Below are 24,581 nucleotides of genomic sequence, written 5' to 3'. Positions count from 1 at the left end.
GTCTTGCTATTTCTACCTTGATGATAGATTCAAGCATTTTCCCTACTACAGAAGTTAAGCTAACCGGCCTGTAATTACCTCCTTTTGTTTACCTCCTTTTTTAAACAGTGGCATCACATTTGTTGTTTTCCAATCTGCGGGAGCCACCCCAGAGTCCAGCGAATTTTGGTAAACTACCACTAGTGCATTTGCTATTTCCCCCACCATCTCTTTTAGTACCCTGGGATGCATTCCATCAGGACCAGGAGACTTGTCTACCGTTAGCCCCATTAACTTGCCCAACACTACCTCTTTCGTGATAATAGTTTCTAGGTCCTCACCTGCCATAGCCTTCCTGTCATCAATTTTTGGCATATTATTTGTGTCTTCCACTGTGAAGATCGACACAAAATACCTGTTCAATGCCTCAGCCCTTTTCTCATTTCCAGTTATTACATCCCCCTTCTCATCCTCTAAAGGACCAATGTTTACTTTAGCCACTCTTTTTCATTTTATATATTTGTAGAAACGTTTGCTATCTGTTTTTATATTCTGATCTAGTTTACTCTTATAATCCATCTTTTCTTTATAGCTTTTTTCGTGGCTTTCTGTTGACCTTTAAAGATTTCCCAATCCTCTAGGTTCCCAGTAATCTTTGCCACTTTGTATTCTCTTTCCCCACCTCCCTCCCACCAAGAGTACAGTTACTCAGTTCACAAATTAACAATATCAGCTTTGGCTCTGTGGTAGCACACTCCATCTCAATCAAATGATAAAAGGATTAGGTCCCACTCCAGAGACTGGAACAGTCTAGGCTGAAAGTTAGTGCAGGTCGTGCTGTAGCTGTACAGTACCTTGGGCCTCATTTAGAATATTGTGTGCAATTCTGATCGCTACATCCAGAAGGATGTGGATGCTTTGGAGAGGGTACAGAAGAGGTTTACCAGGATGTTGCCTGGTCTGGAGGATATTAGTTATAAGGAGAGGTTGGATAAACTCGGTTTGTTCTCACTGGAACGATGGAGGTGGCGGGGTGACCTGATAGAGGTCTACAAGATTGAGTGGCATGGACAGAGTGGATAGTCAGATGCTCTTTCCTAGGGTAGAAAAGTCAAGTACTAGGGAACATAGGTTTAAGGTGCGTGAGGAAAAGTTTAGAGGAGATGTGCGAGGCAAGTCTTTTACACAAAGGGTGATGAATGTCTGGAACGCGCTGCCTGGGGAGGCGGTGGGAGCGGGTATGATTGCGGCATTTAAGGGCAACTAGACAAATACATGAATATGATGGGAATGGAAGGATATGGACTCCGTAAGTGCATACGGTTTTAGTTTAGGCAGGCATCATGATCGGCGCAGGCTTGGAGGGCCGAAGGGCCTGTTCCTGTGCTGTACTGATCTTTGTTCTGAGGGAGTGCTGCATTGTTGAAGATGGTGCTTCAGATGAGATACTGAACTGAGGCCCTACTTTCTTGTGGACATAAAGGATCTTGTGGCACTAATCGATAAGCTGGGGGATTTCCTTTATTTCTTGGTCAAATGCGTACCACTGAAATGTTGTTTGGAGTGGTGGGAGGTGAAACTGACTGCCTGTTTTACACATGCCAAAATGTAGTCATTGGAAAATGAAATTGAGGAGCATAAGAAGCTGGCTGCTTGTCAAGTTCTCAGTTTCCCACCAGAGTATTGCTTCTTGTATTGCTTCTGTATTCAATTTTTGGTTTCCTCAGTGATTTGTAAATTTGTTTTTCAGGGTATGACATTTTCCAACATGATGCTCTACGTGATATCGTGAACACAAAGCCAGTGGTGGAGCCAAACATTGCCTGGGTGATGGCAATCCGCCAAGGTTGCTTCTACCTGTTGGTCTTCATCCCCATCACCTGTGCCGTGCTGCAGCTGCTGGCCTGGTCTCAGTTCAGCCTCCATGGCAAAAGACTCCAGACGATAAAATCATTGAGGCAGAACACCCATCAGGAGGGCCGACAGGACATTAAAGCTGTATAGGTCACCGCCCTGAATGTGCAGGAGCCGAGGACTGCCATGTCTAGTAGATGAAACGTAACTTTTTTAAATTGTCACTTCAGCTCAGGATATGGAAGCCTCCACCTTCAATGGACCAATATTTGTTTTTTAGATGGATTGTGTGCGAATTTTGGAGACTGCATTAATGTAGCAAATTCCAAGTATTTTAAGACTATTGGCTAACCAAGACCTTTGTGCCTGATCATTTTTTTAACTTGACTTTTAATGTTTACTGGGGGGACCACAACTTATACTTTGAAGTTGAGGATACATTTCAAGAACTGTTTGATAGGTTAAGAATGCACAAGGTCTTAAGAATTGCAAAGTCTGTTATCCCTTATCATGTTATAAAATTCAGCAGAATGTAATTCCACCATCTGTTCATCACACTTGGAGCCAATTATTCGAATATGTATTTTTAAATTTGGACTGAGCTAAAGATTGATGTTGTCATGTTGATTTTTATACCCCGCTGTGCATTAATTCTGAGTAACCTTTCATAATATCAACATACTGCAGTTGTGTGCGCAATGGTGGGAGGAGGAGGAACTGGCTGCAGTAATGGGTTGATATTGACCTTTCACCTCTGAACTGCGTTCAAATTCTACTCCAACAAATCAAAGCCATCCAGCTGACTGGATGTGAAATGAGTTTTGACAATCTCGCTCCAACTTCCAACTAGATCAAAGCTTAGGGCACTAAACATCTCCCCTCATGTTGGCATTAAATTGGAAGTCTCATCGACACTACAGCAAGGCTGGTTTAAGCAGTAACAGGATGCTGCAATAGTACAGGAAGATGGCCTCCTGCAAAGTTGTAGCTTAGGCACGTTGTTGGGGCATTTAGGGAGCTTTACTCTGAACCTGCCCACGCTGTACCTAACCTGGGAGTGAGTGTTTATTGCTGATGGTTGGTATCTATAATAGGAAATTTTCCATTCCCTAGCCTTAATAAAACTCAGCTGCATGAGACGCAGAATCTATTGAAGCAAAAATAACGACAGTGGAAGTGGCAAAGTTTGTATGTCGCAGCATAACAGAACAGACCCCGGTAATGAGAAGGATCTCTTGAGTAGTCAGCATCACTGGCCAATTGCCCAAAATGTGCCACTAATTTCTTCTTCCCTGACTGTGAACACTCATTGCATGTATCGACCATAGACCACGAAATTCTGCTTTTCCCAGTTTTAAGCCTGCAGACATTGGCAGCTTGTGTCGTTGAGGGAGGTTTATAGGCATCATTCTTGAGCATGTTAATTTACAAAGGGATCACAGATCATCTGGCAATCTAATAATTGTTTACTATTAACATGCAAAGGAAGTCACGTATGGTTTATTTTATACGGAACTCTCAGCGCTAGAGACGGAGTATTATAAGTTGTGGATAAAATATTGCACTTAAAACTTGTGGATTGTAAACCAATTTCATATGTCCAGCTTTTATTGTAAACTCTGCTTAAAATCATATTTTTAATTTCTCTTGTAAAGCTTTGAATACCTAATTACAATCAGCAGTAGCACAATAAAAATCACCAGAGATGCCCATGATATTTGAAAAGACTTGCATAGGTTATTTTTAAATTAATACTTGTATATATTGGATATATTTATTTTCTAGATTTTGTTTTTCCCTTAATAGCTCTGGTCTTTTCTCTCTTTTGTCTCTCCCATGAGATTATATTGATGGGAGCCAGAGCAGAGGAAGAATCAAGCGGTGATGCTCCAACCATCTGCAGGCTTGACAAGCCAACTGGTCTTCTCCTGTCAATCACTTTGTATCTTCATAACTCATTTTAACAGTTCTTCACAGTTGAGTTTTGGAACTATGTAAACATATCAGACTTTGGTAATGGTGCTTTTCCATTTGCAACTATATGCCACAGAAGGAATTCCCAGAGAAGTGATTCCGACTCTCTAATTGCATCCACTGCTGAACTGTTAAATATTAGTGTAACTTTGAAATATAGCTAATGTCTAAAGATTTTGGGAACAAAAATTGGGGTTTCTTACCTACCACTCTGCAAGTTCACATCTATTCTCCAGTATGGCAGCTGACAGGTGTCTTGCTTCTTCACAGCAAGCTGTTGTAAGATATGGGTGATCACTGCTGACCTGCACTTGTCGGCCTTTACATGACAAGCCCCAGTATCAGCACCTAGTTGGACGTCAATTAAGAATTGGTCCTCAACCTGGATCTTGAGCTAAGGAGTCACATTACGGGTCCTGATGTTGGGTTTCGATTGCAACTGTAGAGTCCTGCTTCTCTCCATTTTGTAGGGTAAAAGGAGCCTCCAATTTCTTCCTGATCAGAAGAACCTTCCCATTGATTTTTAAAATAATTCATGGGATGTGGGCATCGCTAGCTAGCAGGGCCAGCAGCTTTTTGTCCATCCCAAATTGTCCTTTAAAATGAGTGGCTTGCTTGGCCATTTCAGAGGATAGCGAAGAGTCAACCACATTGCTGTGTATCTGGAATCACATGGAGGCCAGAAAAGGACAGCGGATTTTCTTCCCTGAGGGACATTAGATAGGATTGCAGCAGAAATGTTGTAGTTTGCATTGCTGTGCAGACTGGCTTGAAGATTTTGCTTTTAAAGCCACAGTTGGACTGTGAAAAAAGAATTGAATATATCTTTGCCACCTTTTATTCCTGGAATATTATGTTTGTGTTCAGGAATTGAATCAGATGAAGACTTCTGTGAAATCAAATCATTGCTTTTTAAGTTATAGCAAGCCAGAATTTTTCATTATAAAATGTTCCTTGCAGTATTTTATAGACCTTTGAAATATTAGTCAGCAAGCAACAAAATAAAGTATTGTTTGTTCTAAAACATTTAAGTTTGTTTGGTATTTGTCAGGTTTGACCTGTTATTAAAAACCAAGTCTTTCATTTATATAACACCTTTCACAAGGCATCTCGGTGCTTTACAGCCAGTGAAGTACTTTTGAAGGGGAGTCAGTCACTATTCATAGAATCATAGAAACACTACAGTGCAGAAAGAGGACATTGGGCCCATCAAGTCCGCACTGACCACAATCCTACCCAGGCCCTACCCCCACATATTTACCCACTAATCCCTCTAACCTACGCATCTCAGGACACTAAGGGGCAATTTTAGCATGGTCAATCGACCTAACCCACACATCTTTGGACTGTGGGAGGAAACCCACGCAGACACGAGGAGAATGTACAAACTCCACACACAGTGACCCAAGCCAGGAATCGAACCCAGGTCCCTGGAGCTGTGAAGCAGCAGTGCTAGCCACTGTGCTACCCCTTTACTATTGTAAATGGAGGAAGTGTCACAGTTGACATATGCATGGCTAACTTGAAAAGTAATGTGATGATTACTAGATTCTGTGTTTGTGATGTTGATTGATCAACATTGGTCACAAACATAGCGATTTATGTGAATTAACCCCTTTTTGGTGGTATAGAGGCAGCATCCAGCACTTCAAATCATATATGTAATCTTTAACTTTATCCGAATGGGCAGAGCAAGGGTATTGATTATAGAATCATAAAGCTTTGACCATTTGGCTGATCTTTTTCCCCATCGCCCTGCATTTTTTTTCTAATTAAGGTGGCTTCCAATTCCTTTCGAAAAGTTAAAAGCAAAATAGTGCGGGTGTTGGAAATCTGAAATAAAAACAAAAAATGCTGGAAAATCTCAGCAGGTCTGACAGCATCAGTGGAGGGAAGAAACAGTGTTAATGTTTTGAGTCTGAGTTTTTCCAGCATTTTCTCCTTTTGAAACTTTGCTGTTTTAATCCACTTTCATCACCCTTTCGGACAGTGCACTCATGATAAATTGCTGAGTAAAAACATTTTCTTTTTCCCCTTTGGTTCTTCTGTCAATTATCTTCACTCCTGTGTTCCCTGGTAGATGAACATACACATTAGGAGCAGTAGGCCTGTTACTGATCTTCCTGATGTGGAGATGCTGGCTGTGGACTAGGGTAAGAACAGCAAGAAGTCTCAACACCAGGTTAAAGTCCAACAGGTTTATTTGGTAGCACAAGCTTTTGGAGTGTCGCTCCTTCACGTGAGTGAGGAGTTGTGTTCATAAACGGCACATATAGACACAAACTCAATTTACAAGATAATGGTTAGAATGCGAGTCTTTACAGGTAATCAAGTCTTAAAGGTACAGACAATGTGAGCGGAGAGAGGGTTAAGCACAGGTTAGATGTGTGTATTGTCTCCAGCCAGGACAGATAGTGAAATTTTGCAAGCCCAGGCAAGTCGTAGGGGTTACAGATAGTGTGACATGATCCCAGTTGAGGCCATCCTCGTGTGCAGAACCTGGCTATCAGTTTCTGCTCAGCGATTCTGCACTGTCATGCATCGTGAAGGCTGCCTTGGAGAACGCTTACTCAAAGATCAGAGGCTGAATGCCCATGACTGCTGAAGTGTTCCCTGACAGGAAGAGAACACTCCTGCCTGGTGATTGTCGAGTGGTGTTCATTCATCCGTTGTTGTAGCGTCTGCATGGTCTCCCCAATGTACCATGCCTCGGGACATCCTTTCCTGCAGCGTATCAGGTAGACAACGTTGGCCAAGTGACAAGAGTATGTACCATGTACCTGATGGATGGTGTTCTCACGTGAGATGATGGCATCCATGTCAGCACGTCTTGCAGAGGTTGCTGTGGCAGGGTTGTGTGGTGTCATGGTCACTGTTCTCCTGAAGGCTGGGTATTGCTGACCATTGCTGCGGACAATGGTCTGTTTGAGGTTGTGCGGTTGTTTGAAGGCAAGAAGTGGGGGTGTGGGGATGGCCTTGGCGAGATGTTCGTCTTCATCAAATGACATGTTGAAGGCTCCAGAGAAGATGTCGTAGTTTCTCCGCTCCGGGCAAGTACTGGACGGCGAAGGGTACACTGTCCGCTGTGTCCCATGTTCATCTTCTGAGCAGGTCAGTGCGGTTTTTCGCTGTGACGCGTTGGAACTGTCGATCAATGAGTCGAGTGCCATATCCTGTTCTTATGAGGGTGTCTTCAGCATCTGGAGGTGTCTGTTGCGATTCTTCTCACCTAAGCAGATCCTGTGTATACGGAGGGCTTGTCCGTAGGGGATGGCTTCTTTAACGTGTTTAGGGTGCAAGCTGAAGAAGTGGAGCATTGTGAGATTATCCGTGGGCTTGCGGTACAGTGAAGTGCTGAGGTGACCGTCCTTGATGGAGATGCGTGTGACCAAGAATGCAACCGATTCCGGAGAGTAGTCTATGGTGAGTCTGATGGTGCGATGGAACTTGTTGGTGTCATCATACAGTTGTTTCAGTGATTGTTCACCATGAGTCCAAAGGAAGAAAATGTCATCGATGTATCTAGTGTATAGCGTCAGTTGAAGGTCCTGTGTGGTCAAGAGGTCTTGTTCAAACCTGTGCAAGAAGAATTTGGCATATTGAGGTGTGAATTTGGTCCCCATGGCTGTTCCATGTCTGGAAGAACTAGTTGTTGAAGCTGAAGACATTGTGGTCCAGGATGAAGCGGATGAGTTGTAGAATTGCACCTGGAGATTGGCAGTTGTCGGCGTTGAGTACTGAGGTAGTTGCAGCAATGCCTTCATCGTGGGAGATGCTGGTGTAGAATGCCGAGACATCCATTGTGACGAGGAGTGCTTCTGGTTCAACTGCTCCATGTGTGCTGAGTTTCTGTAGGAAGTCCGTAGTATCACAACAGAAGCTGGGAGTTCTTTGAAAAAAGGGTTTCAGGATGCCCTCAACATAGCTGCAGAGGTTCTCACACGGTCCCATTGCCTGATACAATGGAACGGCCGGGTGTGTTTGCCTTGTGTATCTTCGGGAGGCTGCAGAGGTCTCCAACGTGGGATGAGAGCATGGAGGGTGCTCTGAAGGTCCGGATCAAAGGTCTTGATCAGTCTGTTGAGTTGATGGGTGTGTTCTTTGGTCGGATCTGCGGGTAACTGTCTATAGTGTTCCTCGTTGTTCAGTTGTCAGTACACTTTACAGTAATCCATTTTGTTCAGTATGACAGTGGCCCCTCCTTTGCTGGTTTGTCTGCTGATCTTCCTGCCAGTGGGATGTTGTTTCTCGTTCACTCTTAGCAATCCACCTACCTTTTCTGTTCCAAGGAGAACAAACACACTTTCTTGCCACATAACTGAAGCTCCTCAATCCTGGCATTCTTCCACCAAATCATCTTTCCACCCTTTCCAAGTCTTTGGATAAAGTGTGATCCCCAGAATTGAACACACTGCTCCATGTTTACGCCTCATCTGAGACAATCTTTTCCACTGTCACATTCCTTCCATTGCCGTTGAAATATGTGCTTAAATCCTGGAGTGAGACTTGAGCACAGAAACTAGAAGCAGGAGGCCATTTGGCCCTTCGTGCCTGCTCCACCATTCATTATCATGGCAGATCATATTCAATATCTGATTTCTCTTCCCCTCCCCCTCCTCCCTCCCCCCCCCTCTACCCCCCTCCCCTCCACCCCTTCCCTCCCCTCCACACCCCTCCCTCCCCTCCACACCCCTCCACACCCCCCCTCCCCACCACACCCCCCCTCCCCACCACACCCACCCTCCCCTCCACACCCACCCTCCCCTCCACACACCCCCCCTCCCCTCCACACACACCCCCCCTCCCCTCCACACACACCCCCCTTCCCCTCCACACACACCCCCCCTCCCCTCCACACACACCCCCCCTCCCCTCCACACACACCCCCCCTCCCCTCCACACACCCCCCCCTCCCCTCCACACACCCCCCCCCTCCCCTCCACACACACCCCCCCCTCCCCTCCACACACACCCCCCCTCCCCTCCACACACACCCCCCCCTCCCCTCCACACACCCCCCCCTCCCCTCCACACACACACCCCCCTCCCCTCCACACACACACCCCCCTCCCCTCCCCTCCACACACACCCCCCCTCCCCTCCACACACACCCCCCCCCTCCCCTCCACACACACCCCCCCCCTCCCCTCCACTCACCCCTCCCCTCTCCCCATCACCCCTCCCCTCTCCCCATCACCCCTCCCCTCTCCCCATCACCCCTCCCCTCTCCCCATCACCCCTCCCCTCTCCCCATCACCCCTCCCCTCTCCCCATCACCCCCCCCCTCTCCCCATCACCCCCCCCCCTCTCCCCATCACCCCCCCCCCTCTCCCCATCACCCCCCCCCTCTCCCCATCACCCCCCCCCCTCTCCCCATCACCCCCAAATATCCTATTGCACACAATATTATGTCTTGGAGGCAAAATTGCCAAACACTTTCCCCGTTTGAATCCCTTCCTATCCAGCTTGAAGTATGGAACTCGGCTTTAACATGCGTTCACGTTGGGCTGAGTGGACTTCGCTTCCTGATCTGCCTAGCCCAATTGGGTGGAACTGTTTTGTACTCCCGTAAAAGCAAATGGCTGATATCAAACTAGGTCTATTAATGTTGTGTACACACCCTGGAAAGTTGGTGAACTAATCAGTTGCAGGAAGTCATTGTACTGCTGTTCAATTTTTAACAATGAAGTTAACAACATAGCAGTCATAGTGAATTAGAAGGTTGATTATAATTTCATATGTACATCTACAGTAATATCTGGACAACATTCAGCCTTGAGCTAATACGTGGCAAGTAAGTGGCAAGCGATGACCACCTCCAACAAAAGGGAATTTAGCCATCTCCTCATGACATTCACTACCACCACCCCCCCTCTCCCCGCCCCCATTATCAACACCCCAAGGGTTACCATTGACCCGAATGAAACTGAATTCAGCCATATAAATACTGTGCCTACAAGAGGATGAAGGCCAATTGAATGGCCTCCTGCACTGTAGAGATTCTATGATTTCTATGAATTGAAAGCTGCTGTATAAATGCAAGTTTGTTCATTTATTTTCAAAAATTCTAATGTAATAGCCACTTGTGGTAAAGTAATCCTTTCCACAGAGTCATCTTTTAGCCTACTCCTTTGTGATTGGGAGTCTTAATCTCCATGTTACAATAACGGAAGCAATCCCAAATGCTTTGAATAGCTTTATTTTTAAGGTTTTCAAGTACAGTGGCATCACCTGGCAGCACAGTTCGCAATACTTCTGCATGGTAAAACATCGGATGATAACGTAATAAAAGCTACAGTCAGAATGGACCTATTCAAACTCTTCACCATCGTACAGGAGACCTAGATCTACGGCAGCCATAACCAGCTAATGCCAGTGGTGTTCTCAGTCAATTTTGGAGACTTGCCAAAGCATGTGTGCTAAGGTAAAATTTTTAAACAGTTTAGTCTACTGTTCAAATGAACTCTAAACAACAAAAAGAGCCTGTTCTACCGTGTTGTCATATTTACTCTGAGCAGAACATGTTCAGTGGTATGACAGCAGTTCCCTTCATTACAGTTGACATTAACAACCGCACCTTTTTTTAAAATATAAAATGACTGGCACTTATAACATCATGTATTACTGCTCGACTGTAGTGATATAATTGACACTACAAACAGTTCTAAGGCTTAACACCAGCTTTTCATTGTTAAAATAAACACTTTTTTGTTTCTTTCATGCTAAACATTATGAGAGTGTTATTAAGAGGAAGGGTCTCCGCCGTAGGTTTGAATTTTGTTCCTGATTCTAATCAACTCAAATTGCAATATCCTTCTCTTTTCTCCCACCCCCCCCCAAATCCATCACCACCTCCCCCCTTCCCTGCAGTGCCGATGGTAGGGAAATAAATATTTTCAACAACTGCAGCTTGAACCACTGTTTGCATTCCTTTCCTGGGACCAAGAGTGAATGAACCAGAATGGTGCACGCACGATGTGGCCAGGGGGTGGTGGCGCCCTGAATGAATTGAAGTGAACGACACCAGTTTGTCACTGGCTTTATACCAGCCTTGCATTTACTTCTCGCCCATTATTAATGACAGATTTTTATCTTTAATACGTTGCATTTCTAGCATGCGGCAACCAATGTTTAAGCTGGGATTTCCGACCTGTTTGTAGAGGCTTAGCTTAAAACAGTTTGGAGAAGAATAAAGAAAAATAATTTAAAATTATCTTACATGCCGCACAACTTTACCACAAGTCTTTTTTTGTTCTGTAATGGGTTTTCTCATTGGTTCTCTCTCTCTCTCTCCATTAACACCTGACTAAATATCACAAAATTGCTTGCAGCCTGCAGGGGGTAAGTAGTACCTCATCTAGTGGGCACCCAAGCCAGAATATGTTAGTGTTACTAGACATGGACAAAAAGCATACAGAGCTCTGCTGATATATTTCTTTTAAAAAATTCAGTAACATCAGGACGTGCAATTTGTCTACACACAATAGGTTACAAATTCCTTACCAGTCTCAAAAGCAATAGAAACGAAAGCCTGTTAAAAATTACCATTCGTACTGCACTTTTAACATCCACTCTATAGCCTCGGGAGCTCTCATTTCCTCTCTCTGCTAACTCTGGCTTATGATCAAAAGTTCAAAGAAATTACAGACAGTGGATGCAGCCAAATACACTTGGCATATTTTAGTGTACGCAGCTGGACTCCTACAGCAAATACGTTAACAGTGAATGACAACACAATTGGAGGGAAGGGGAGGAGGGAAAAGAGGAGGAGGAAGGGGTGGGGGGGGGGGGGGGGGGGGTGTTGGAGAAATAGTGAAAATGACCAAAACCTCTTATTTTGATCACATGTGTCCCAAAACCAGTCTTTGTATCTCCTCTATGCTCTCATTACACACATTCACCTTCTCACAGGCATACACCATACCCAGACAAGCAAGGTTTACATCAGAGTGAGTTTGTGTATGGACCAACTCCAACAAGTGCTTTAGAATGTCTTCCTGTGGATTGCCCTGGCCCCATCTTCCTCGTACTCTTTCTTGGACACCCACATCTTCTTAAACGTGTCAAGTGATGCCAGAATAGAACCTCTGTGAAAATAATTGAATATTCAAAGAACGTTAGGCAACAAAAGTATCCTTTGCTACTTACTGATTAACCCATTAAAATATATTTACATTACATATTCAAAATAAAGTGCAGGAAATCTTTACTGTAGAAAATGTTGTTCTTCTGTCTCTATTGCAGTCACCAGTCTTCTCCTCAAAATTCATCCCTGACACTATTACCTTTGAAAACTGCCACCCAATTTCCAACCTCCCTTTCCCCTCCAAAGTCTTTGAACGAGCTGGCCTCCAAAATCCATGCCCATCTTGGTTGCAGCTCCATCCTTCCCAATCAGGATTCTGCTTCGACCACATCACTGATGCAGCATTTATTAAAGCTATATGATGCCATATGTGACTGTGACTATGATAAACCATCCTGCTTCTTACTCTATCTGCCTTGGACATCTAACCACACCATCCTCCTCCGTGATTGTCCAGCTGGGTGAAACTGCACTTACCTGGTTCCATTCTTAGCCACTCGTGGGGAAGGCGATGGCCTAATGATATTATCGCTAGACTATTTATCCAGAAACTCAGCTCAAGTTCTGGGGACCCACGGCAGATGGTGGAATTTGAAATCAATAAAAAATATCTGGAATTAAGATTTTGCTGATGACCATGAAACCATTGTCGATCGTTGGGAAAAACCTATCTGATTCACTAATGTCCTTTAGGAAAGGAAATCTGCCATCCTTACCTGGTCTGGCCTACATGTGACTCCAGAGCCACAGCAATGTGGTTGACTCTTAACTGTCCTCCAAGGACAACTAGGAATGGGCAATAAATGCTGGCCAGCCAGCATGGCTCATGTCCGGCAAATGAATTAAAAAGAAATTGTGGCCAAACAATCACCTGCAATGGTTTCTCTTCCCATTCCTGTACCATTTCATCTGCCATCCCCCTATTCTCTACCATTGGCTCCCTCCTGTTTTGCATCTACCTGTTGCTCCTGAGTGACATGATCTGAAAACACAATGTCAATTTCCTGATGCTCTACCTCACCACCAGCCTTCTCAATCCCTCCATCGTCTCCATATCTGTACAACATCCAGTGCTGGATGAGAAGAAATTTATTTTAGTTAACATTTCTTGTCATTGGTCCCTGTCACAAACTCCATTCCCTCACCAGACTCCATCCCTCTCCCCGGCAGCTGTCTGAGGCCAAACTAGATTGTTTGATCTTGGGAGTTCCATTTGACCCTAAGATGAGCTTCTGACAACATATCTTCTCCAGCACAAAGACCATTTACTTCCACTTCTGTAACATTGCCCATCTTCACACTGCCTTAGTTCACTAGGGTGGCACAGTGGTTAGCACTGCTGCCTTACAGCGCCAGGGACCTCGGTTCAATTCCGGCCTTGGGTCACTGTCTGTGTGGAGTTTACACGTTCTCCCTGTGTCTGTGTGGGTTTCCCTGGGTGCTCCGATTTCCTCCCACAGTGCAAAGATGTGTGGGTTAGGTGGACTAGCCATGCTAAATTGCCCCTTAGTGTCAGGGGGACTAGCTAGGGTAAATGCATGGGGTTATGGTGATAGGGGCTGGGTCGGATTGTGGTCGGTGCAGACTCGATAGGCCGAATGGCCTCCTCCTTCTGCGCTGTAGGGATTCTATCTCCTGATGAAAGCCTCATCCATGTCTTTGTTATCTTTAAGCATGTCTATTCCAATGGCAGCCTCCCACCATAAACTTGATGTCATCCAAACTTCTGCTGCTCGTATCCTAACTTGCTCCAAGTCCCGTTACTCATCTCCCTTGTGTTTACTGATCTATGTTGGCTCCTGTTCCAGCAGCACCTTGATTTTAAAATTCTAATCCTTGTTTTAAAATCCTGTCATTGGTCCATTGTTGGAACCACTACAGTGCTACAACCCTCAGCAATCTCTTCACTTCCCCATTTCTCTTCTCTTGCACATGCCTTATTATAATCTCTCCACATTGGCGGCCGTGTTTTCAGCTGCCTAGTCCTTCCTTAAACCTTTCCACCCCCTTAGCCTCCTTTTAAGACCTTTCCTAAAACTTACATTTTTGGCTAAGCTTCTACTCACCTGTCCTAATACCTCTAAGGAGCTCAGCGTCAAACTTTCCTTCATGACACTGCTGTGAAGCACACTGGAGTGTTTTATTGCTAAAAGTGGTATATTAATTGACATTGTTATAGTGAGCTTGTAACGATAATGATTGGTCTAAGAGGTCAGAATGGACTAATCGTAGCCTAGATTTAGTGTTCTGTGATAAACACAGATTAATCAGAGCATCACAAGCATAAAAGGAAGCAGCTTTTTTGTTTTCTAAGTTTAATTTCAGCTTTCTACTTTTCAATTGTTTTGAACATTCTTTTCTTAAAAAGAGGTTTTCACCGTACGGTCAGGCTCCAACCCGTTCAGCCTTTCTGCTCAACCAACATCTCCTCTTGTCTCTGGGATCAGTGACTATAGCCTAGCCTGTTTTAACCTCCACGTCAAAACCGATTCAGCCTTTCTCTTCCTTCCTTCTGAACATTCCTCTGCCCAGACTCCCATACACAGACCTATCAGCAACTCCAGAGGAGACCTATAAACTCAAGGACTGAGCATCCACTGCCCTTTGGGCACAGGAGGAATGGGAGGCTGACGGGGACGATTGGAAATTTCTGTATTTTTTGGTTTGGCCGGGGAGTGGGGTGGGGGGTGGGGGGAGGTGTGGGTGGGGAGTGGTATGGTGGAGGAGGGAGAGATTGGGGGAGGGAGAGATTGGAGGGGGGAGAAGTGTAGGGGAGGAGAGGTTGGAGGTGGGGAGAGAGAGGTTGGGGAGGGGAGAGAGAGGTTGGGGAGGGGAGGGAGAGGTTGGGGAGGGGAGGGAGAGGTTGGGGAGGGGAGGGAGAGGTTGGGGAGGGGAGGGAGAGGTTGGGGAGGGGAGGGAGAGGTTGGGGAGGGGAGGGAGAGGTTGGGGAGAGGAGGGAGAGGTTGGGGGGGGGAGGGAGAGGTTGGGGGGTGGGGAGGGAGAGGTTGGAGGGTGGGGAGGGAGAGGTTGGGGGGAGGAGGGAGAGGTTGGGGGGGGGGAGGGAGAGGTTGGGGGGGGGGAGGGAGAGGTTGGGGGGGGGGGGAGGGAGAGGTTGGGGGGGAGGGAGAGGTTGGGGGGGAGGGAGAGGTTGGGGGGGAGGGAGAGGTTGGGGGGGAGGGAGAGGTTGGGGGGGAGGGAGAGGTTGGGGGGGAGGGAGAGGTTGGGGGGGAGGGAGAGGTTGGGGGGGAGGGAGAGGTTGGGGGGGAGGGAGAGGTTGGGGGGGAGGGAGAGGTTGGGGGGGAGGGAGAGGTTGGGGGGGAGGGAGAGGATGGGGGGGAGGGAGAGGTTGGGGGGGAGGGAGAGGTTGGGGGGGGAGGGAGATGTTGGGGGGGGAGGGAGAGGTTGGGGGGGGAGGGAGAGGTGGGGGGGGGGAGGGAGAGGTGGGGGGGGGAGGGAGAGGTGGGGGGGGGAGGGAGAGGTGGGGGGGGGAGGGAGAGGTTGGGGGGGAGGGAGAGGTTGGGGGGGGGGGGAGGGAGAGGTTGGGGGGGGAGGGAGAGGTTGGGGGGGGAGGGAGAGGTTGGGGGGGGAGGGAGAGGTTGGGGGGGGAGGGAGAGGTTGGGGGGGAGGGAGAGGATGGGGGGGAGGGAGAGGTTGGGGGGAGGGGAGAGGTTGGGGGGAGGAGAGGTTGGGGGGGGAGGGAGAGGTTGGGGGGGGAGGGAGAGGTTGGGGGGGGAGGGAGAGGTGGGGGGGGGAGGGAGAGGTGGGGGGGGGAGGGAGAGGTGGGGGGGGAGGGAGAGGTGGGGGGGGAGGGAGAGGTTGGGGGGGAGGGAGAGGTTGGGGGGGGGAGGGAGAGGTTGGGGGGGGGAGGGAGAGGTTGGGGGGGGAGGGAGAGGTTGGGGGGGAGGGAGAGGTTGGGGGGGAGGGAGAGGTTGGGGGGGGGAGGGAGAGGTATGGGGGGGAGGGAGAGGTGTGGGGGGGGAGGGAGAGGTGTGGGGGGGAGGGAGAGGTGTGGGGGGGGGGAGGGAGAGGTGTGGGGGGGGAGGGAGAGGTGTGGTGGGGGGGAGGTTGGAGGGAGGGAGAGGTGTGGTGGGGGGAGGTTGGAGGGAGGGAGAGGTGTGGTGGGGGGAGGTTGGAGGGAGGGAGAGGTGTTGGGGGGGGGGGCGGGGATGAGGATTGTAATACTTAATGACCTCCTGTCCCCTGGGGGTGAGCTGGTTGCAAGTTTCCTGTTCTGCCACCTTGACCTTTAAAATTGTCAGTGGGACTGAGATTTCTAATTTTTTTTTTACATCCAACCTGATCCAAAGCCACCTGTTGTGGGTTAAAATTATCCCCAATGTCTCTTCCAAAGCAGAGCCAGCGCTGCGGATGTTACACAGCTCAGTGTTTCCATAGCAATCAAACATCCCGCTGGTTTTTATATAAATGGTATTCTACAGTACTAGATGACAAGATGAATTATATTTTTAGAGGTTTGTTCTGTGATGTGTAGCAAGCAAACCAGAGCGTGAAGACATGTTTGGAGAAGAAGGCTGTTCTGAAGAAAGAAAATGGTTATCAGATGGGTTGAAAAATCTGCAGACTTCTCTCCCATAAATCAGCCAACAACTGCACCGACCATGATAAATACCGTAATGTTATAAAAAGATGGAACTAACAGCCTTCATTTTCAGAAGGGCAACATAGTGAAACCACCTACTAACAATAACTATTTTGCCAAAGAAAATAGTGCCCTCACCAGGAACATGGGCAAACTGTATCTTGCCATGTTATCTCTTAAAGCACGAACACGGTGTGTTATGATCCAAAAATGAGCACTTACCCTATCCATGTGGAGTATAGCCTCTCCTGAGGAGCAGAGATCTGTAATGAAACAGATACACAAAGGATAAACTATCACCTTCTACCTCAGATTTTTACATTTTATCTGCAAGGTCTAACCTTTCAGAGAAAAAGTAATTATAGCATTAAACTGTAACAAGTCTTTTGGGGGTTCATAGAGTAGAATCATACAGTGCAGAGGAGGCTGTTCGGCACGTCAAGCTTGCACTGACAATAATCTCACCCTGTAATGTCACGTATTTACCCTGCTAATCCCCCGACACTAATTGTGGAATTTTCCCATCCCAGCCACCACAGGAATCGTAGCAGACGGGGCAGGACCATGCAAAGGTCCGTTGGCCTTGGGCGGGATTTTCCGGTCTTGGGCCAAGTGCAGCCAGAAAATCCCACCTTAAGGGGCAATTTAGCATGGCCAATCAACCTAACTCTCACATCTATGGACTGCGGGAGGAAACCTGCGCAGACACGGGGAGAATGTGCAAACTCCACACAGTCACCCAAGGCTGGAATTGAACCCGGGTCTCTGGCGCGGTGAGGCAGCAGTGCTAACCACCTTGCCACCCTTAAATATTTCTGTTTTTAATCATTTTAATAATTTTCTGCAAACTATTCTAAAATACAATTTTTAATATGGAATAAGGAAATGGCACTTATGCTTCGAGAGTCCTCTCTACATTAGATTTTACAATACTCTGGAAATTAAATCTTTAAAACCTTTATCTAAAAGAAAACTATACTCCTAATTTGTTGATGTGTACACCTGTAATCTTCGATCTTTGTACTGAATAGAAAATGAGAACATCTGGGTGTGTGATCAAGTCCAAAACATGTGTTTGTATACAATCGGGTATAATGCATTATGGAGCTTATTTTACTGGTTTAATAAGCCAGAGAATGCAGGGTCAAACCCCGACTTGGCAGTTAAAGATTTATCCAGATTAGCCAAGATTCAATTGAATGATGGAACAGACTTGAGGAGGTGAATTGCCTAACCCTCTTCAGAAGTTCAAGAAAGATTTAAAACAATAGATCTGAGAATGTACAGATGTGGAGATATATATGTGTATATGATATTGGACATCCTGAGGAGCTGTAGATGGGACATCTTGATGAGTTATATGTTAATAATCAAACTTGTTATCTGGGGACTAACAGACTTTTCAATATGAACAAGGTGGCTTTGAAGTGTCAAGGCAGTACAGCACTCCTGCTTTCAATGTTGAAGTGCTTGTTGAAGGAAATGGGCGGCACGGTAGTACAGTGGCTAGCACTGCTGCCTCACAGCTCCAGGGACCTGGGTTCGATTCCCGGCTTGGGTCACTGTTTGTGAGGAGTTTGCACGTTCTCCTCGTGTCTGCGTGGGTTTCCTCCGGGTGCTCCTGTTTCCTCCCACACTTCAAAGATGTGCAAGTTAGGTTAATTGACTATGTTAAATTGCCCTTTAGTGTCCCAGGATGTATAGGTTAGAGGGATTAGTGGGGTAAATATGTGGAGCGACGGGGATAGGTGCAGGTCAATGGGCCGAATGGCCTCCTTCTGCACTGTAGGGGGCATAACATAGAAACCCTATGTTTCTATGGGCCTATGAAATAGAATGATGTCAGACGTTAGTGATTCACTTTAGTGGCTCGGGTAAAAAATATAGGTGGAGGAATCCATTAACTATGGTTTGGAAAAAATGGTTAATAAAGCCTATTCTTTGAAGAATAGTTACATCCGGAATCTTGTTTAACAGAAATAGCTTGGAGTGAACATCAACATGTTTCCATGAGTCGATTGCTTGCAAAGGATTAGCTCTTGTGTACCTCTGCTGTACGCAAAATATGATGTCGGAAAAATATGATCTGTAGAGGGCTTGGTTTTCAACAGATCTTCAAGAGGGCTGAAAAGGTAAGAAAAGGAAAGCTCCTCCCTTGTTCAAAGCCTCTTGCTCAAACCAGACATCAATTAAGTCTGTTCTGTATACTCCCATCAATTGGCCATGCTTATTCAAAGTGTGCTGTGAACCAGAAGGGGAAGTAGGTTGTTAATAATATCCGGGTGTTGGAACACATAACAATACCTTTATTTTTATATCTTTTGGTGCCAATTTCTTTACTTCACTCAGCAGTCTATCACCAAAACCTGTGATTAGAAAAATACAGCAAATTAAAACCAGTTGGCGATGAATACAGGGGAAAACTAAAGCACTACATCATGTGCATCGGTCCTCAGTAGATTTTCCAAACAGATGTCAGACTTGCATGGTGACTGTGCCGAATTCAAACATGTGTTTTGGAAATTATATGTTGCTGACTGTGAAATTCATTTGGATCCACACCCGTTTCAGATCTCAGCGTGAGATTTGAATCCATCCATAATCTACTAAACAGGTGGAAGAGATCCAAGCATCTAAAAAATAAAATGGTCACTGCATCAATAAGGGATTTCCTGCAACAAGAATACCTGCTCCATTATCAAAAACCTTAGGAGTTGATTTTGAAGCAATTGAGATCGAGTTGTTTGACTTGTGCTGGTAGAGATTCGTGTTTGTTCTAATGATCCTGAAGCTTTAGTTCAGGTTGTTACCAGCTCCACAAGGTCAGCAGATCAGAGCTGCCATTTATATCCTGCCCAAATCCTGATTATCTATGGGAAGATATTAGTTGATTAGTTCGTAGTTATTGGATTCAGCTGCTGTTGAAAAAATTTATTTATATAGCACCACTCACAACCTCCGGATATTCAAAAGCATTTTACAGCCAATTAAGCACTTTGTGAAGTGAAGCCGCTGCTATAGTTACATCATAGGAAGTGTGGCAGTCAATTTGCACAGAGGAAGCTCTCCCAAACAGCTACAGAATAATAACCGGATAAACTATTTAATAAATGTTGGTTGAGGGATGAATGCTGTCTGGGACATTGTGGGGAGAACTACCCTGCTCTTCTTCATAATTGCGCCATGGGATCTTTTGCATCCACCTGAGAGAGCGGACGTGGCTTCAGTTTAACATTGCTTCTGAAAGATGGCATCTCCAACAGTGCTGCACTCCCCCAATGCTGCGCTGGATTGTCAGCGTGGATTAAGCATGATTGCCGGAAATTTACTGATTCCAGGGCGGGCGAGGCTCGCAGAACAGCAATCTCTGTTGGCCTCGGGCGGGATCTTATGAGTCTCGGGTGGGCGAGGCAGTAAAATTCCAACAGATGTCTCTGGAGCACAGCTTGAACCCTAAACCTTTTGACTCAAGAGTAGAGAGTAAGTTACAGCCAGCACTGGTCACATTAAACACCAATTCTACTCATCAGGACATTAAAGAAGGATGTAAGAGAAGGATACTTTTTGGCCGGATTATTGAAAAGCTTGTTAGGTGTGGCTCTTCTTACATTCTGTATCTTTTCAAATCTTGTCAATTTCAGAACAAAACACCAAAGAGAAATTGAAAAGTACATAAGATAAAGAGAACTGCTTTGCTGTCTCTGGACAGTTGCTCAATGTGCTGCTTGTCCCAGTGGAACTTCAATTATTCAAAGGTTTCCACTAATAAACTATGGGTAGGGGTGTTCCCTAATATAGCATGTTGCTTCAGAACTACCTAATGTACAATACCATACGTTCACAATTTGCCTGAAGTATCTGAGAAAAAAAATTAAAACAGAACTCGGTTTCCTTGAGAATGATAACATGAGTCGTATTTATTGCTGAGAGACTTAACAGATTCATCAAGGAAGCTAAACAAATGTAATCAGTTTTGAACTAAACATTTAAAACACACTCAAAGGTGCTAAGTGCAGGAAGATAATATTCAGTCTTCTGTTGGGCAGGTTTGAAGAACATATCAAGACTTTGAGAGAAACAATCTTACAGAGAAATGGGCACTCCCCTTTCTGTAAACCCTCCACATTTGGTTTATACACTAGGGGGCAATGCACTGCTACAGAAGGACTGTTTCTCAGTAAAGCAGTTCTGTAAAATCCCTGTTATACAGCAAACTTAAATTGCTGCATTGATTCACATAAGGGTTCTAGTGGCACACAGTGGAAGGAATGAGATATCACAGCAGCAATTTTAATAGTAGAGAATGATTTGTGTAACAGTTACATTTGTCTGAGTTAAGTGGCACAGTCCGTTCTTATAGCATTTTCTTTTGTCTGCTACTTTACTGAACGCATCAAAATCAGCTGATCTTTAACTGTGTACTGAGAAGAGGGGAATAAATACAAGAAATAAGAGCTCTCTCTGTTATTGTCTAAAAGGCTCAGTGCTAATTTGCAAAAGCTACTCAGAACAAGCATTCCTGCAACTCTCCGAGATAGAATGTCCTTATAAGAGTTTATTCATGTTTCACTCTCTTGGTGGAAGCAATGACATTCTGAGTAGAACATTTTCCTCCCACACATTGTCCTCTGCTTCCCTTTCCACCTCTCCGTAGAAAATAAACACTTGTCTTCCCTTTCAACGCTTGGGCAGGTTTTGTTAATTTTTAGCCCGGAAGGGACTCTTGGGAATTCAGGAAGAAGTGGGGGGAGGAGAGGAAAGAGAGGAGAGGGGGGCAAGAGGTCAGTCGGCCCCTGCAGGATTTTCTGACCATTAATTTTAACGGACCAACTGATTAAACTTTATTTTACCTTTAGCTATATTGAACTTTTAAAGGAATACTGTTTTTAACTATTGAAGCCCACAAGTGGTAGATTTTTAAGCTCTGATACGGTTCATGTTCCAGTGCAATTTTTTTAGATCAATTTAATCCCCAAAGTGCCAAGATATAAAATAATTATCAAATCAATAGATAACTGCAATCAAAATGCCTTTCGCCATAGTTCTCCTGGGTTTAATTCATAGCAGAACAAATCCCTACAGTTAGGTAATATATTGCAATAATAAAATCTGCAAAGAGAATGGTGGGGGGTTATGTTGAATAATCACTATGTCCTTTTCCTTTCTTTATTTTTAAAAAATATCGTACTGAAGCAACATTTTACTACAACAGATCATATTAAGAGAGAGGAGCAAAGTGGAAATATCAGAGAAACTTTGACTCTACGATCTAGACAAAGTGCAAAAAGGAAGGTCTAAGGTATCAGCGGGGAGGGTAAGCCCACAATATAAATAAGAAAATAGGTCCGGACACTTAAACATTGACAACCTGCACTTGTATAATGCCTTTCGTAAAACATCCTGTGTGTGGGACGGGGCCAGAATTTAGAACAGTTAGGGGAAATGCCCAAAGGTGAAGTCAAAGAGAATCATCTCAACTTACTCTGGTGAGAAATAGTTTTAACAGATGTTTGGGAAGAACCTTTCTACTCCAGCTCTAATAAATATTTGTAACAATCTACTAGGCAGAATTGTAGAGACAAAAACAGTGAAACTGCATGGTATAATGGGAGAACCAAGACACTCGAGAGATGGGCTTCAATGGGACAATTACACTTCTACAATTACGCATTTACAGTTCCCACTGCCTCGGAAAAGCAGTCAGCATAATCAAGGACTCCACGCACCCCGGATGTACCCTCTTCCACCTTCTTCCGTCAAGAAAATGAGACAAAAGTTTGAGATAATGTATCAACCGACTCAAGAACAGCTTCTTCCCTGCTGCCACCAGACGTTCGAATGAACCTACCACATATGAAGTTGATCTTTCTCTACACCTTAGCTGTGACTGTAACACTACATTCCCCACTTTCCTTCTCCCCTATGTACTCTATGTACGGTGTGCTTCGTCTGTATAGCACGCAAGAAACAATAGTTTTCACTGTATCCCAATACACAAGACAATAGTAAATCAAATCAAATTAACACTTTCATATCCTGACATTCCTTTTGTGAGACAGGAGAAATGCATTTGATGGACTTTTCTCAGAGTTTTGGGCAGCACTGATATCTTGCTGAGATACCTGGCATTGAAACAAATGGAAGGGTATGAATTTGCACTATTTGCTACTGAATAAAGCAGGAAAAAGTAGGGCTTACTAATTCAACTATAGATGTTTTTTTTATACAGCATGCAAAAGTCTTAATTACTTCGAGACAACCTCTCTAGTGAGGAGTCTTATTTCATCGGTTTTTAATTATTATCGGAAATTTAAAAAAGTTGAAGTTCTTTTTCACTTCTTGCTCTTACATCTCTCTAAATCACATCTTTCATTACTTTATTTTCTTTTCTATTTACGCTTTGACATTGAATTTAACTTACACTCCTGGTTTGGACTGTGATGACTCAGTAAGGATTTTTTAATATGATTGGGGAAGGAGTTACACCGCTGCTTGCCCTATTCACCCAGTCCCTGATCTCTTAGAAACATAGAAAAACTACAGCACAAACAGGCCCTTCGGCCCACAAGTTGTGCCAAACACATCCCTACCTTCTAGACCTACCTGTAACCCTCCATCCTATTAAGCTCCATGTACTCATCCAGGAGTCTCTTAAAAGACCCTATTGAGTTCGCCTCCACCACCACTGACAGCAGCCGATTCCACTCGCCCACCACCCTCTGTGTGAAAAACTTACCCCTAACATCTCCCCTGTACCTTCCCCCCAGCACCTTAAACCTGTGTCCTCTCGTAGCAGACATTTCCACCCTGGGAAAAAGCCTCTGAGAGTCCACCCGATCTATGCCTCTCAACATCTTATACACCTCTATTAGGTCACCTCTCATCCTTCGTCTCTCCAAGGAGAAAAGACCGAGCTCCCTCAGCCTATCCTCATAAGGCATGCCACTCATTCCAGGCAACATCCTTGTAAATCGCCTCTGCACCCTTTCAATCTTTTCCACATCCTTCCTGTAGTGAGGCGACCAGAACTGAGCACAGTACTCCAAGTGGGGTCTGACGAGGGTCTTATATAGCTGCATCATTATCCCCGGACTCCTAAACTCAATCCCTCGATTGATAAAGGCCAGCACACCACACGCCTTCTTAACCACCTCCTCCACCTGCGGGGCCGATTTTAGAGTCCTATGGACCCGGACCCCAAGGTCCTTCTGATCCTCTACAGTACTAAGAGTCTTTCCCTTTATATTGTACTCCTTCATCCCATTTGACCTACCAAAATGGACCACGACGCATTTATCTGGGTTGAAGTCCATCTGCCACTTGTCCGCCCAGTCTTGCATCCTATCTATGTCCCTCTGTAACTTCTGACATCCCTCCAGACTATCCACAACCCCACCAACCTTCGTGTCGTCGGCAAACTTACCAACCCATCCCTCCGCTTCCTCATCCAGGTCATTTATGAAAATGACAAACAGCAAGGGTCCCAGAACAGATCCCTGGGGCACACCACTGGTGACCGACCTCCATTTAGAAAAAGACCCATCTATACCCACTCTCTGCCTCCTTTGGGCAAGCCAGTTCTGGATCCACTGGGCAGCAGCCCCTTGGATCCCATGCCCTCTCACTTTTTCTAGAAGCCTTGCATGGGGGACCTTATCGAATGCCTTGCTAAAATCCATATAAACCACATCTACCGCCTTCCCTTCGTCAATGTGTTTAGTCACATTTTCGAAGAACTCCACCAGGCTCGTAAGGCACGATCTGCCCTTGACAAAGCCATGCTGAGTATTCTTGAGCATACTAAACCTCTCTAAATGCTCATATATCCTATCCCTCAGGATCTTCTCCATCCGTTTACCAACCACTGAGGTTAGACTCACAAGTCAGTAATTACCTGGGCTATCCCTATTCCCCTTCTTGAAAATAGGAACCACATCCGCAATCCTCCAGCACCTCTCCCGTCTCCATCGACGACGCAAAGATCATCGCCAGAGGCTCTGCAATCTCTTCCCTCGCCTCCCACAGTAACCTGGGGTACATCCCATCCGGACCCGGCGACTTATCTATCTTGATGCCATTCAAAGATTC

General features: G+C 45.5%; 3 protein-coding genes across 3 annotated transcripts in view; 1 reads left to right on the top strand and 2 right to left on the bottom strand.

Annotated features, from left to right (window-relative positions):
* Positions 1-4,827, top strand: part of slc68a1a (solute carrier family 68 member 1a) — a 57,016-nt gene extending 52,189 nt beyond the window's left edge. Inside the window, exon 9 of the mRNA XM_078223156.1 lies at positions 1,730-4,827. Within this exon, the coding sequence (XP_078079282.1) occupies positions 1,730-1,983 (254 nt within the window). The 3' untranslated portion in view covers positions 1,984-4,827. The remainder of the gene's footprint in view (positions 1-1,729) is intronic.
* Positions 1-24,581, bottom strand: part of LOC144500377 (uncharacterized) — a 417,466-nt gene that overhangs the window by 80,156 nt on the left and 312,729 nt on the right. The gene's annotated exons all lie outside the window — the stretch shown is intronic.
* The window catches only part of LOC144500365 (alpha-centractin), a 72,988-nt gene continuing 58,395 nt past the window's right edge, over positions 9,989-24,581 (bottom strand). The window contains exons 9-11 of the mRNA XM_078223134.1: positions 18,798-18,859; positions 16,716-16,756; positions 9,989-11,894 (exon numbers count right to left, since the gene is read on the bottom strand). Coding sequence (XP_078079260.1) covers positions 11,792-11,894; positions 16,716-16,756; positions 18,798-18,859 — 206 coding nt within the window. The 3' untranslated portion in view covers positions 9,989-11,791. The remainder of the gene's footprint in view (positions 11,895-16,715; positions 16,757-18,797; positions 18,860-24,581) is intronic.

Source organism: Mustelus asterias, chromosome 11 (genome assembly GCF_964213995.1).
Source record: "Mustelus asterias chromosome 11, sMusAst1.hap1.1, whole genome shotgun sequence".
In the NCBI taxonomy this organism is placed as follows: Eukaryota; Metazoa; Chordata; class Chondrichthyes; order Carcharhiniformes; family Triakidae; genus Mustelus; species Mustelus asterias.
Note: the sequence above shows the minus strand (reverse complement) of the source record. Positions and strands in the feature narration are given on the sequence as shown.